This window comes from Orcinus orca, chromosome 18 (assembly GCF_937001465.1).
Source record: "Orcinus orca chromosome 18, mOrcOrc1.1, whole genome shotgun sequence".
NCBI lineage: Eukaryota > Metazoa > Chordata > Mammalia > Artiodactyla > Delphinidae > Orcinus > Orcinus orca.
The window spans coordinates 46,141,641-46,157,285 of record NC_064576.1 but is presented as its reverse complement, the minus strand read 5'-3'; the positions used below and the strand labels follow the sequence as shown (position 1 = coordinate 46,157,285).

At 34.1% G+C, this 15,645-nt stretch overlaps 1 protein-coding gene across 2 annotated transcripts in view; it reads right to left on the bottom strand.

The window, feature by feature from the left end:
• DIAPH3 (diaphanous related formin 3) overlaps positions 1-15,645 on the bottom strand; it is a 546,165-nt gene that overhangs the window by 353,636 nt on the left and 176,884 nt on the right. For both annotated transcript variants that reach the window (XM_049700932.1, XM_049700933.1), the window contains 5 exons: positions 11,385-11,495; positions 10,980-11,098; positions 10,027-10,143; positions 5,950-6,068; positions 3,153-3,217 (listed from right to left, as the gene is read on the bottom strand). In XM_049700932.1, the coding sequence (XP_049556889.1) occupies positions 3,153-3,217; positions 5,950-6,068; positions 10,027-10,143; positions 10,980-11,098; positions 11,385-11,495 (531 nt within the window). The remainder of the gene's footprint in view (positions 1-3,152; positions 3,218-5,949; positions 6,069-10,026; positions 10,144-10,979; positions 11,099-11,384; positions 11,496-15,645) is intronic.

Here is a 15,645-nt window from a genome sequence, read left to right as displayed (position 1 = left end):
TTAAAGATGATACAAACAGATGGAGAGATATACCATGTTCTTGGATTGGAAGAAGCAACATTGTCAAAATGATGATACTACCAATAAAAAATTTCACAATTTATATGGAAACACAAAAGTCCCCGAATAGCCAAAGCAATCTTGAGAAAGAAAAACGGAGCTGGAGGAATCAGGCTTCCTGACTTCAGACTATACTCAAAGCTACAGTAATCAAGACAGTATGGTATTGGCAGAAAAACAGAAATATAGATCAATGGAACAGGATAGAAAGCCCAGACATAAACTCCCGTCCATATGGTCACCTTATTTTTGATAAAGGAGGCAAGAATATACAATGGAGAAAAGACAGCCTCTTCAATAAGTGGTGCTGGGAAAACTGGACAGCTACATGTAAAAGAATGAAATTAGAACACTCCCTAACACCATACACAAAAATAAACTCAAAATTGATTCAAGACCTAAATGTAAGGCCAAACACTATAAAACTCTTAGAGGAAAACATAGGCAGAACACTCTATGACAGAAATCACAGCAAGATCCTTTTTGATGCACCTCCTACAGAAATGGAAATACAACAAAAATAAACAAATGGGACCTAATGCAACTTAAAAGCTTTTGCACAGCAAAGGAAACCATAAACAAGACAAAAAGACAACCCTCAGAATGGGAGAAAATATTTGCAAATGAAGCAACTGGCAAAGGATAAATTTCCAAAATATACAAACAGCTCATGGAGCTCAATATCAAAAAATGAACAACCCAATCCAAAAATGGTCAGAAGACCTAAATAGACATTTCTCCAAAAAAGATCTATAGATTGCCAACAAACACGTGAAAGAATGCTCAACATCACTAATCATTAGAGAAATGCAAATCAAAACTACAATGAGGTATCACCTCACACTGGTCAGAATGGCCATCATCAGAAAATCTACAAACAATAAATGCTGGAGGTGGTATGGAGAAAAGGGAACTCTGTTGCACTGTTGGTGGAAATGTAAATTGATACAGCCACTATGGAGAACAGTATGGAGATTCCTAAAACACTAAAAATAGAACTACCATACGACCCAGCAATCCCACTCCTGGGCATATACCCTGAGAAAACCATAATTCAAAAAGAGTCATGTACCAGAGTGTTCACTGCAGCTCTATTTACAATAGCCAGGACATGGAAGCAACCTAAGTGTCCATCGACAGATGAATGGATAAAGAAGATGTGGCACATATATACAATGGAATATTACTCATCCATAAAAAGAAATGAAATTGAGTTATTTGTAGTGAGGTGGATGAACCTATATTCTGTCATACAGAGTGAAGTCAGAAAGAGAAAAACAAATACCATATGCTAACACATATACATGGAATCTAAAAAAAAATAATAATGGTCATGAAGAACCTAGGGGCAAGATGGGAATAAAGACACAGACTTACTAGAGAATGGACTTGAGAACATGGGGAGGGGGAAGGGTAAGCTGGGATGAAGTGAGAGATTGGCATGGACTTACATATACTACCAAATGTAAAATAGATAGCTAGTGGGAAGCAGCCGCATAGCACAGGGAGATCAGCTCGGTGCTTTGTGACCACCTACAGGGGTGGGATAGGGAGGGTGGGAGGGAGACACAAGAGGCAGGAGATATGGGGATATATGTATATGTATAGCTGATTCACTTTGTTATAAAGCAGAAACTAACACACCATTGTAAAGCAATTATACTCCATAAAGATGTTTTAAAAAAAAGGAAATTTAAACTATCTGGGATGCATTCAAATCAAACACTTGAAAGTTTGCTACTACTTTCCCACGATGAATTGAAGTATTTACTGAGCTTGGAATACAGAGTCAGTGGGGTGAAAGGTCACCATACAACACAAACATTTATCAACTGGAACACTTATGACACTTAATTTAAAGGATCTAATAATTTGTTTCCCCCTGTAAACTAAGTTTCTTCGCAGCAATGGTGATATATCCACAGCTGTAATCCAAGCCTACAGCCAAAGGCCTGGGAGATAATATCCTCTCACTAAGTATTTGATGAAACTTAGGACTTCTTAGACAGGATACTTACAAAGTTTTTCATAAGTTACAAATAACTTATGAAAGTGTCTACCATTTGCAAGTTATGTTTCATCTTAAAAGTCTATAAAAAATGTATAATTCTCTCAAGATTCATTTAGGGCCTGACACATCAAAAATGTAGACTCTCTGGAATAGTGCCTAACTCAGTGTAAATGTTCCTTTTGTATGTGTTCATTGAGGTGGTGGTAGCAGTAATTACCATGATTCTTTGAATGTGAGGAACCAGCCCTAAGAATTCAAATCAGAATGACTACTTAAAATGTAAAGAATCCAACAACAACAAAAAATAATAAAATTTAGAAGTAAAATTTTAAAAACAGAGAAAAAGTCCAATAGATACCGATTAAGTAGAGATAAAAGCACAAAACAGTACCTTAAAGAAAAGTGGGGAATGGCTAGATGGTCAGCAATACTATTGGCCAGAAACAAATGAAACTGCTGACATTCAATACTTTTTATCTATGAAAATGATAATTTTATGTGGTTCCTCTTAGTCTAATGAAGTAACTTTAATCAAAACAGAAAGCAAGTTAAACTTTTTCTCTTAAAATTTTTAGACATAATTTCAATCTTAAGGGCCTGAATTTATATGATGTCTTGAGAAATACTCCAATCTTAAAATGCTGACTCTATACATTGTCAATCATTTATTCATTCAACTCATTCAAAGAATATGTTTTAGTTCTCAGTCCAGGAATTGTTCTAGGTGCCAGGATAGTGAATAAAGCAAACACAAATCCCTCATAAAGTTTATTCCAGAGGGAGAAATAAACAAGACATTCCCATATACACACACAGATACCTAAATTGTGCAACATATCAGATGGTGATAAATACAACAGTAGAAAAACAAGAAAAGAAGCACAGGGAGGGTCAGAGTTGGGAGTGGGGAGTTTAAATGTTTAAATATAATGGTCCAGGAAGTCCTCCTCAGAGAATGGCATTTGTGCAAATACCTGAAGGAGGTAAAGAAGGAAGTGAGAAGAAGGCACAGAGTCCAGGAGGCAGAAGCAGAGCTGCAGGAGCCCCCATATAGTCTTGCAAAGTTAGTCAAATTACTTACTTTCTTGTTAAGTTCTGATGCTTTCTCTTCAAACTCTTCTAGTTTCACCTGATACATGCAAATATCTAAAATTGCAATGACAAAATTTTTATTAAATTCATTGTTCCTTTAAAAGTTTAAAAAGAAAAAAACAGAAAAATTAGAAATAGTGTCAGTAATAAAATCAACAAAATGGTGAAACATATAATGTTGGAATGGAGGATTTTCTAAGCATGATACCAAGGTCACAAAATATAAGGAGAAAGATAAACCAAATTACAATTCTAACCTTGTATTAGGCAAAAGGAGGAGGGAGTTCAACTGTAACAGACAATACTAAAAGGTTGCTATCCTCAATTCATAAATATTTTGAAAAAAGAGAAGAGGATAGTCAATACCAACTAGGAAAATGTGCAATAGTAATGAGCAGAAAATTAGGAATAAAAAAATTAAAAATTGCTAAATCATAAGAACAGATACTTGATTTTCCCTAGTAATACGAAAATATAAAAAGTTTTAATGAGAAATAAGCAAAGATTAAATGATCCCTAATGTCAAGTATTGGAGATAGCACAGGGAACCCTACTCTCCTAAAAACAGTGGAAGTATAATTAAGGAACTTTGCTGATGAGAAATGATGCAATATATACTAAAGCTTCAAATTAATATTTTCTTTCACCCAGTAATGTATTTCTAGGACTTTGCCTTTAAGCAAGAATATTCATTAAAATATTATGTTAGCAAAAAACTGCAAATAAATGTCCACCAATAATAGATTGACTAATAAGCTCTGATATGTATCCACATGATGGGATACCTGGCAGGAGAAGTAATTCATATTATGAATGAATTCATTATGGATGTCTCATGAATGTACTGTATCCCTTCTTTCTTTTTTTAATGAAAGTAATAATGAACATGGTTTAAGAAAATATACCACAGAACAAGTTAGAAGAAGCAAAAGTCAACCAAATCATTGCATCCAAAACTCAGTCCCACTTCCTAAATGCTTCCTCTTACAGCTCTGGTGGTTAGCTTCCTAACTCTAAATAAAGTGTGTACACCATTATTTTCTGATTTAACTATTTAGGACATTATAGATAATTTCCTACTATGAAATAAGAAAACACTGTTTCCCATCTAATCCCAATTTTTTATAATTTTACTTTCATTTGGCTGGCTCTGTAACACTAAATTAATACTTAATCCTCTGATTCCTGTTGCACAGACAGCATCTCTTGAATCCCTCTTTTAATATATGGAGTTATCTGTGCCCTATACTTTCCAATATCTGTCTCCCCTACTGTCCTCTCTCACCTAAGCGTGTAAATACAGGGACACTCTCTTCTGTACTTAAGTCTTCTGCATTGCATCTATAAGTTTATTCTAAACATTTACAATAAATAAACACAATGGACTTATTATAACTATGTAACATGTTTCACTTATATAGCCAAGAAGTATTCAAAGATTATATAGTATTTCCTTCTCAAGAATTCAATGTCAAAACCTCTCACCTACTCAAGAAAAAATATTCCTAATGTCCAGGTAGAAAAAGTTTTCTCTTCAGACACTATTCAGAATCATTCCACATTTTAGTTTGCTACATATTTAGAGCATATTTTTCTTCATTTCTATGTCCCTCCCACCCCCAAGAACTCCTAATTTCTTCTCTCCTGCAGAGAGAAACAAGTATTCACTTTATCAGTCTCATTAGTATTATCTACTCCTTTCTCATTCTATACATTCCACACTTCTTCCTGAACTCAAATATTATATGAAGAAAAAACAACTTCATGCAAATAATAGATATTCCTTTTTAATTCTAAACCAAGATTTGACATATGGTAACTTCTTAAACATTAGTTACAATGTGAAATCGGGTATGATGTCAATGACCATTTTGTACTGTTACTTTTAAATCATTTAGACACATCAAGCCCTGGTCATTTGGGAAAGAGTGGTTTGCAGAGTCATGCAGATCCTCCAAATGGTGACACATCTCATCATACAATATCAAAATAAACAGATAGGGTAATACCACCACTGATCTCATCAGAAAAAAATTTAGGACCGCAAAGCTGCCAAGATGATGGTAGCAAGTACAAGTTTTCCAAAACTCAAATATTTACTTGAATATTCCAATTTTATCATTGGTAACATATTCTACCATTTTCATTGAAGTTACAGACACATTTTATTTCATTTTTAGGAAAGTGTGTGCCAAACACTCACATCTGAGTAGCCCCAATTTGTATGACGATCCTTTTTTCAAAGTTAAAAAAAAAAAGCAGGCATTTCAGCTGGCAGCTCAGACGATTACACAAGTATTTCCAATTGGACTCTGGTTTGCAGCACAAGTGATTCACACACACAATATATTGAATATTGAATATAGTCACACAGAATATTGAAATGATGTGTGTGCAAAGGTAGATATTTAATAAAATTAACTTTTTTTAGTTCTTTATCAAGGACATTCTTAAATTAAAAATGGCACTTTTTTTGTTTCATTTCTTTTGTTTTACTGAGAATAAAGAATCCCATGGCTACTAATACTGTTTGGTGCCACTGCCTTGATTCACAACAAAGTACCAGCAGTTTTCCCAATATTGCTCTGAAAATACCAACAGAGTAAAAATGCCAAATAACTGTCTCAGTATTGTTATGAAAATAGTTTTGACTATTAGGACCTCCTGAAAAGGTATCCAGGACCCTCTGGAGTCTACAGCACACACTGTGAGAAACAACACTCTAGCACTAACCCATGGGTAAGGGACATAAGGTATTTTCATTTAAATAACAGAGAAACACTCACCAACAAACTGACTTAAATCTAAGTCTAGTCTTTTTCGATATGTGAAGTCTGGATCCATCCCATCTCTATGCAGTACAATCTGGGATACACACTCATCAATTAATTTGAAGTACTGTTGCCTAGAACCAAGGAAAAGAATAAATGTACACTCTATTAGTGTAACTTTACATCAAAACATTTCAGTAGCTTGATTTCTACTTCAATAATATACAACTGTATAGTTTCAACAGTTGACATATAGATTTAACATGCGAGTGAGAGTAAATACAACTGCCACTTTCCTTCTAATGATTTTAACACATTACATTTTTTATGATCTTTTAGCTATAAATACAGTGTGCTTTAAAGATCATTTTCTTGCAAAAGTCAGAATCTTGACTTAATTAGTAGGCAGGAAGAAATAGAATATTAAAATGAAGTGATATGTACTTAAAAGCAGTCCTCAGCAGAGATCATCAACCTATCACTGTACCATACTGAAACAGCTACCATTAATTCATTTTATTAATACAAACCAAAAGATATATTTTCTAAAAGATTATCTGGAAGGTTCTTAAAAACATACAGTTCACTGTTTTTAGAATGTTTGTGATACTGTGAATTATAAACAATATCAAATGAATGTTCCTTACTCAAAAGCAAGCTAGAAAACTTCAGTATAACAATTTTTGTCCAAAATTTAAATTTAATTAAAATCCCCAAATAGGCTTCATGTGTTAGTACAATTAAGTTCAATCCACCTGTGTTAGTAATAAGCTAAAATACATCCCTTAAAACTCAAGCCAACAAACATGAAAGAAATATCCAGAAGATTTTACAAACAAAACCAAACTACAGTGATAGAGAGAGTGATAGAGAGGGTGGGTAATATTCTAATGAATACAGTCCTCCATCCGAACCACCACCTAGGACTATTTCTTCTCAATGACGTTTTGCACAGTTTTCCTCTCCAACACCTTCTCACCACATATGTGACGATGCCTCCAGCTACTTGAGACTTCCTTCCCTGTATACTATGACCTACTGCCCTGGACCTATTTACCTGGTACCTAATAAACCATCCATTATGCTGAATAAAATTCACTACAGCTTAACATTAGCAAATAAGACAATGTTCATTAATTGTCATAGAGTAAAAATATTCAAGACATAGTGTTCTTGGATACAAATTAAAGCAAGAAGGTATTATCAATGCTTTCATCAATTTTCTCAACTTCTTTCAATGAAATAATCTCCCATTCCCTAATATTTTAGCTATAATAACCACATTTACACTTGAGGTACATAAATTGCACACACGTTTCTAGCTATCACATTTAAAAACTGAGATGACACACTCTGTCCCTTTTTTACTCTTATTTAATGTTATCTTGATGTTGTTTTAATAAAAACATGGCTTAAATTAACACCAGCTATTGTGTATAATGTTTTTAAAAAACATAATGTCCTTAAGTGTTTTCTCACTTCCACCACCCTAAATTATGAGCTCATTTATAATGTAGCTGAAAATTCATGCAAAAACTCTTTCAGTAAGGCAATACTAGTAAAGAACAATGTACGTCTGGAATTCAGAAATGTAAATCTAGAAAATAATCTCTATGAGTGATATTGGTAAGGTAGTGAATATGTCAAAGGAATATGTAAACAACCTAATTAAGGGATAAACATAAATGTTATTACTTCATTAATAAAAGTCATTTTTGTTGGAGAATATTTTGAAATCACCTTCACTTTCTCTGCAGTTTTTTTTTTTACCAAATATCAGAAATTATCTCCCATGCACATTCAACATGCTATTCTGCACACAATAAGCCATTAGTAATTTGTTACAGAATTGAATTTGATCTTCTATCCACCTTCCAATTATCTTACTGCATTTGATTTTTCTTGGGGACCTTTGATGTACATTCTCCAATCGAGTTCCATTTCAGTAAAATTTCCTTTTGTTCCAGATGTGAAAGTAAGCAAAGATTTTAATTTTCCTATCCACTAATTCTTTTAAATGACAATATTCTGCATTCTACAATGAAAATTAACTTATAAAAAACTTCAAAATTTGTATTTATTAATGTCAATATTAATTTTAAATGTTCATCAGTTGAAAATGTTCAGATAACTGAATATTTCTGAAAGGTGAAATCTAGGTCCATTCGAGATAGTAAAACCGAAAAATGAAGGTAAAACCAAAAGAACAAGATTTATGAATCTTGGACTACACAGCAAAATGAGTAAAATTTACTGTATGTTAATTAAAAGGATGAATATATAATAAAAATATTATGTAAGTGACCACAATTCTGACTCTATCTTGTAATAAATGTATACTCACTATAAGAATCAACAACAACAATAATAGTAATAAATAACTGAGAATTTTGGAACATAGGAAAGAATCGATGGGATCGTCTTCACTACGGCAGTCATGGGAAGAATTCTGCCTTCATAGCAACCATATCTGGAACAAAGACCAAGGGCCTCGGGCTTAAAGAGCCAAGAAAGAAGGCAACATAGACGAGTATCAAACTTAAAAGGTGCTACTCAAAAAATGACGAAACTAGATGAACTTCTATGCCTCACTAATGTCCCTTTGTAATGTTACAATGTAATATTTCTTTAGACTCTTGATTCCACTAAAGTGAAAGGCTCGCCTGAGTGTGCCCCACTACAGTTGTGCTTTTTAATCTGTTTTGAAGTTAGACACAACCACATGCTCCCTGGAACACAGATGAAGGGATTAAATAACCCCCTTTGTAACACTGTAGACACATTCAACGCTTCAAAAGCAAACAGCAGTCTTAAATTCTTGGAAATTCAAGCAGCAAAAAATCAGAGGTTGACAGGACCAACCACACAGGTATCAAGAAAAGGATGGGACTACTTTAGAATAAATGGAAGTTCCAAGTTTATTTTTAGGTAAATCTTCAGGAGAGTATAGTATTACAATTAGTGGGGTACCTATGATACTTAAAAATATTATTAATCAAGTATTAGTATTTTTATCTAGCATTTATAGAGTGGTTAAATATTTAAAGTGTCTTATTTTAATAAACTATGAGAAAGAAGCAAATGAAGTCTCAAAACAGGTTCCTGAACTCTATTTTAGAATACCACTGGGACTTCCCAATTCTACAAAGGAAAGAGGTAGGGTGGATGATCTGTGCTCATCTCAAAGAACCTAAAGTTTTACCACGTTTAGACTTTTATTCTATTCACTTGTTAGGTACATCAAAAACCTAAATTGCACCCTCTGACATCACCTAGAGGACACAGCCTGAATGAGACTGTCTAGCAACTCCTTCTACTTGAAATTAGAGTAAGAAAAGACATACTACCCATAGTATTTGAGAATAAATTTCAGCAAAATTAAATTAAAGGTGACCAAAATGGTTTTATATTCAAAGATCTCAGCTTCCTTCATAAAACAGTAATAAAAGAGTTAAGAGGGTATAGAGGACATTTATTGAGCATACACCATATGCCAGATATTTGGCTAGGAGTCTCACTCATGTTACCATTTTAATCTTCATAACAGTCCAGCAGCTTAAGTGTTACTATCCATATATAACTACAGATAAACATGGATAAACAATTATTTTCTTTAAACAATTTGTTACGCTCAAGATGTCTAGGATATAATCAAACTTGAGAAGTCATTTGTCTAGCTTTCTGATACATTAGCAACATTAAACACAACTGTATTATTAAGGAACTTGCTAGCTACTTAAACACTAATAAAAGTGATGTTTAGTATCTGCCATTCCTACTGCCTAGGGACTAACCAGAAAACATTATTCATCACGCAGTAAACTAGTAATTTGTTGCTAGTTTGCATTTTTATTCAGCTGAAAAGTTGTAACCAAGAATCTGCTGGAGCTTAGAAAGTAATAGTAATATCATTTTATACCATTTTCCACCTAAATATATGCCCAGAGGAAACAGTGCATTCTATGAATCAATATTATGAAAGAAATACAAAACTTAAAAATATTTGCTTGTCCAAATCAAACATCAGGTGAATTTCACAATTAATAGAATTTTATTAGTGAAAGAAAATATTAGAATATAGCTTCCTCTTACCTTATAAAATAATCATTTCGAATCAGCAAAAGATGCTGCAGAATTGAAATGAAATATCCCTCTGCTCTGGTTTCCTTAACTGTGTTCCACACCATGTTGTGAAGATCATTCGCTTCAGTAAACTGATTAAGGAATATATGGATTTATTTATCCTCTATACCGAACAACTGCAATAATGTGACACAGAATCTGCTCTGTAAGGCTTCGAAAGATTACTGTGTATCTTAACCTAAAATAGGCATCATATATACTCAGCATATAATAAAACACATGTAGTTAGGAATGAGAATAGAGGGAAAACTATGTGCAAATGACAACCTGACCTGACACTTCCTGGCTTCTCCTCCACAATCAACTCCAACCAATATTCCTCTCTTGAGCCAAGATACTGCTGGCAGAAAGAGTAGTGGGCAGCTGGTTGTGAATGAAGTCTTTGGGTTCTGGGGGAGCCCTGACCAAGAGGGCTGGTGCCAGGCATTACCTACCATGGAGCAGCCCCAGTGGAAGACAGAAAGGTGGCAGATCTCTGGACAAGCACAGACATCTGCAGATGCACAGAATTAACAAAGGCCCGTATGAGGATACACCCAAGGTACAGGGTAGGAACTAACTAGCAGGCTAAGGGCACCTATTCCTAATGATGAAGGGACTAGGGGGAGGGGAGGTACCAAACAAAAAGAACAGATTGTACATGTATACATAAGAGGCTTGTCTAAAAAGCATCCATTTGTAGATTGTAACATCCATTTGCATATGCATGTATTCACAAAAACGCACATAAACTAATAAAATAAAAAAGGTTTATACAAACATCCTTCTGATTCAATAAAGGTTTGATTTTATATCGTTTATCTAGAAATGGCTTCAGAAGTTTAATATTTTATGGGGTGGGGGCTGTTTAAGGGTTAGCAGTAATTTTACATATTTGATTAGACTTCAGAACAAAAGGATATTCAAGTTCAGCTCTAACATCTTCAAGGCGATGGAAGAACTCAATCAAATCTTCTTCCTTATGCTCGTCAAAGACTTTAAGTTGGATATCCAGGCCATCATTCTTAATACGTTTTAAATTCTAGAGATATTAAATAGGAGTTATAAGGAACAGTTTTGTTTTTAACGATGCAAAAAATTAATGAAAAACATAAACAATAAACCAACCATTCAACTTGATTTACAGCATTCAAACACTTAAAGTGTTAAATAATACTCAAACCTTATCATCTATTTCAAAATTAGATTTTATACTCAAGCCTTTTTTCCCACAGATAAATTATTCTTGAAGGTAATTTATCTAAATTTCCCCCTACTCAAGTACTTCTCTAATTTAAATATTAATAAGGAGACTGCAGGGCACTTACTGGCAATATCTCTTTCAATCCACAACGCATAAATTCATTTCTGATGTGAAGCCTGAAGTCCAAATCATCAGGAGATGTAACAAGGGCATTGATAAGCTGCATACATGCTACCTACAATAAATTACACAGCAAGACTTAGACTTGGATTCTGACATTAAAGGAGTAATAGAACTGAAACATCAAGGCTGTGTTCCAAGTATTATCAAATATCTTCCTTCACAGGTGAGTCTATTAAAACGATAATTTGTATGTAAAATATTTTAGTCAATTATAAATTAGACAAGAAATATAGTTTCAGTGGAATTTTTAATTCACTCCAACCAAAAGTTAAGTTCTTCTCCAAAAATATCATTGCATACACATAAGACATAAACTGAACACACACTAGTTGAAAAACTATAAATATCCTTAGATAGATCCTATCCTAAAATAGGATAATAAAATAATTTCTCATTCATCAAGAGAAACCCAAAGACTTTAAGTCAATGAGAGTTAGCAAAGGCCTGAAACTAGTTAATGGGGTTGTTATAACCAAAAATTATATTATGAACATTGCACAGCTAATTACTAGAAGTTAACTTATCAGGCAATGGTTCCCACACTTTGACAAAAATTCAGCTTACTGTGTGTTACGCTTATTAAGAAGACATAAAGAAATAACATAGCTAACTAAATGCTTTAGTTTATAACTTAAATGATGAAAATTAAAAATCGCTGTATTTTCCCATTCATATTTAACACTCCAAATTTCAACCTGGATCTCCTTTTTTTTTAATCCCTGGCTGAATTATATCTTTCATTATCCAAAATCTATATAATGGAAGCAAAAGAGGTTGCTTCTAGAGAAGCAAAGAATTCTTTGCTGTTGTTGATGATGTTATTTTTCTAAGTCCACATTCTACCAAAATCTAACAAGAAAGACCAGCTTACTCATGGTGTTCCCTAAATTGTCCTTTTTCCATCCCTTAAGGTTTATATAAATTTAAAATGCCATTTTGGGATTAAGACACCAACAGGGGTCTCAGTTCCTGCTGGTTGAAATATATTATAATTGTTCTATTTGATATCTAAACACTAAAATCTGGCCAGCATGCCTCTACTGTCAAAACTTGAAAGAGAGGGAAAAGGAAAACATATTTAAAAGAAAAAAAGAAAAAACTTAAAACAGCGTCTACCTTTCCAGTACACGTTCACTCAGCTGTAACCAGTTCATGTCAGAAAGTCAAGTTTAAAATGCTTTCTTTCCACTTCCTTGCCAGTCATTACCCAATACCCACAAATGTTTTTTTCAGCATTTTAAAAGATCTCAAACAGCATACAAATATTTAAATTAGCATACTAATTTAATTTCTCTACGTTCAGAGAAATTAAATTAGTATTAGCCACCAGGTTTCCAGGAAAAGATGCAAATTATAGACAACTCAAAGAAAGAAGCAAAAATAAACAACATAAAAATTAGCAGCAAATATCACCTAAATGGAAAGTTGATATGTGTAGAATAATATTAGCATGAAATTGAGGAGAAAGAAGGGAAAAGAATCATCCAAATTATTCCCAGGAAACGTTTTAAAAGGCAATTTTTCATAAAAAGAAAACTAGGAACTGACTTAAGCCAAAAGAATGAATTTAATTCTTTAGGATCCCTTCCCAACTGTAACAGTAATTTGCCACTATCATGACCTACAACCACTCTTTGATTAATTTATATCATGTAAACATATGTCTACATACAGTAAAATGTATTGATTTACATCCTTACAGATAAAAAATTCTATAATCAAGATAAAGACCAAAGAGTTCCTTCTAGGTTTCTAATACATATATTGAGACATTTAGACGTTTTTTATCACATGATTTCACACTGGTATAGCATACCAGCATAAGTGGGAGCCAATCTGGCATCTATCCCATATAACTCAATTCCTAGAGACAGTAGAAAAGGCTCAGGAACTAAAAAGGTAAAATAGGACATGTTGCCTCCCCTAGTGAAGATAAGCAGGTTCAGTAACACAAATATACTATGTACTGTAAGAGATGTGTTCAGTATATGATGAGAATGTGGAGACAGTAAATAAAAACAAGGAAAGCTGAGGAACAGTACTGACTCTTAAGGATTAATAGGGAGACAGCCAGATGAAAAGGAGGACCAAGATGTTTAAAGCAGAGCAGTTTACATGTTCAAAGATCTGGGCTCTTTTGCTGAGTTACAAGGAATTCAGATTTCCTGAGCAGTTTGTAAGGCGGAAAGTGGGAGAACAGGGGAAGGACCCAATAAAGATGAAGCCAGACAGAGGAGGCACAGCTTCATGTGCCGAATCAGAACTTTCTGACTCAGCTGGAAATAGGGGAAATCATAAAGGATTTTATGCAGGAGCGGTGATAATAGAGGTAATAGATTCAAGTTAAGAAGCTATCATACAGGTAGCTTCGTTGAGCGATGAGGAGGTCTTGAACAACATTTGAAAAACATTTGATGGCTGGGTGAACATGTGGTTGAGGCAAAAGAAAAGAATTTACAAGTCCTCCCACCTTTGTTGTTCAACTAGATAGGAGGTGGGACCATTAACGGAGACATAAAATGCAAGGAAAGAAACAAATTTCACAGGAGAATAGGATAAATCCTGCTTCTAAAATTCTGAGATTGAAATGTACATTAGGAATCATACATTCATTTAAGAAATTAGTGAATGCTGGAATATTAACAGAAGCTCAAGGAAATAATGAAATTGTGATATTCATCATAAAGAATTAATCACCATGTTCTGTTTGATTTTCCCAAAATGTAGCATATATGATCTCCATTAATTTGCACTAATTATGCCATACTAACAGTTTCAACAGCAGGCAAAAGCCACCTTCCTCTGGAACTGACGAGGGTAAGAAAACAAGAGTTTCTGCCCTCCTGGGAGCATCCTAACTTATCTGAAGGTTCTATCTTTGGGCACCAGACCTTCTCTGTTTACTAGCTCATGCATTTCATTCCTTCCAAGCCTGTTAATGATGTCTACTAAGCACTTCTTGGTGCTAGGGATGCAGCTATGAAATGAAAAAGACAGAAATCACTACTATAGAAAGAGAGGAGGCAAGATTGAATCCACAGTTTGAATTGCCTGGGCAATTCAAAGGCTGACATTTATTAAGCTAGGAAAAAATCAGCATAAACAGAGGAAACAGGCTTGGGAAGAAAGATCAGGACTTAAGTTTTGGAGATGTTAAGTTGGAAATATTGTCTATTATTGATCCTCATCGAAAAAACTAGAAAAGGAAATTGGATATAGGAGACTCCAGTTGGAGAAAGAGATTACCATAGCATTTGTATGTAAAAACCAAGACCTTAGATGGAATCACTGAGAGAGTAGTAAAGAGAGAGAGAAGAGGAGGTACAAGAACTGGTTGGGACATTTCAATTGTAGGTTTTGATTTGAAGGTTGAGGAAATGAGTTAAAGAAAAGTAAAAAGCTGTCAACATGGTAGAAGATAAATGAAGAGATTGTGGTGTCCTGGAAGAATGGGAGAAAAGTGAGTCAACAGGGAGAGTGATCAACTGTGTCAAATGCTCTAATAGGTCAAATAAGATAATTACCACTGCATCTGGCAAATTGGTGACTTGACGAGAAGTTTCTACAAAGGGACAGAACTGCTGCTGCACATGGAAAACATTTTCTTCTCACATGTACCATATGCAACCAGTAAATGAAAGCATACAATTAAAATTGGCTCTAAAATATTCTCCTTGCTCCAAATGTACCTTTATACTTTAGAAATACTGCTCATTAACCTTTGGTTTAAACAAGGCTTATAAGTTCGACACATCTTTAGGTGTTAGATATGTACTCAGTTCTAATGATATGGAAAGTAAATGCTGTAACCTCATTTGTTACTCTTGCCCCAATTATCAAAAAGGAGCCTTACATGAGAAAAGGTATTTTTAACATAACTTCTAGCTATAAAGATGTGTCTGCACACAGAGGCACACACATATCCAGCTAGAATTCGGAACAGTTGAGGATTTCCTCAAGAACAGCAACAGACAGAAAATGTCCTACAAAAGCTGAGACCAGCAAACCCCACATAGCCAAGGATTAGGAAAATAAGCAGACAAAACAATAATTACAAATAGTGGGACAAATGTCAGCAATGTTGTAAACTAGAGGGGTAAAGACATATAACAGGGGACAAAGTAGATAAACTGTAAGCAAAAATCTCAAAGATATTCAATATGAGGGATAGAGCTTGTCAAAGGCAATCTTAAGAACAAGGC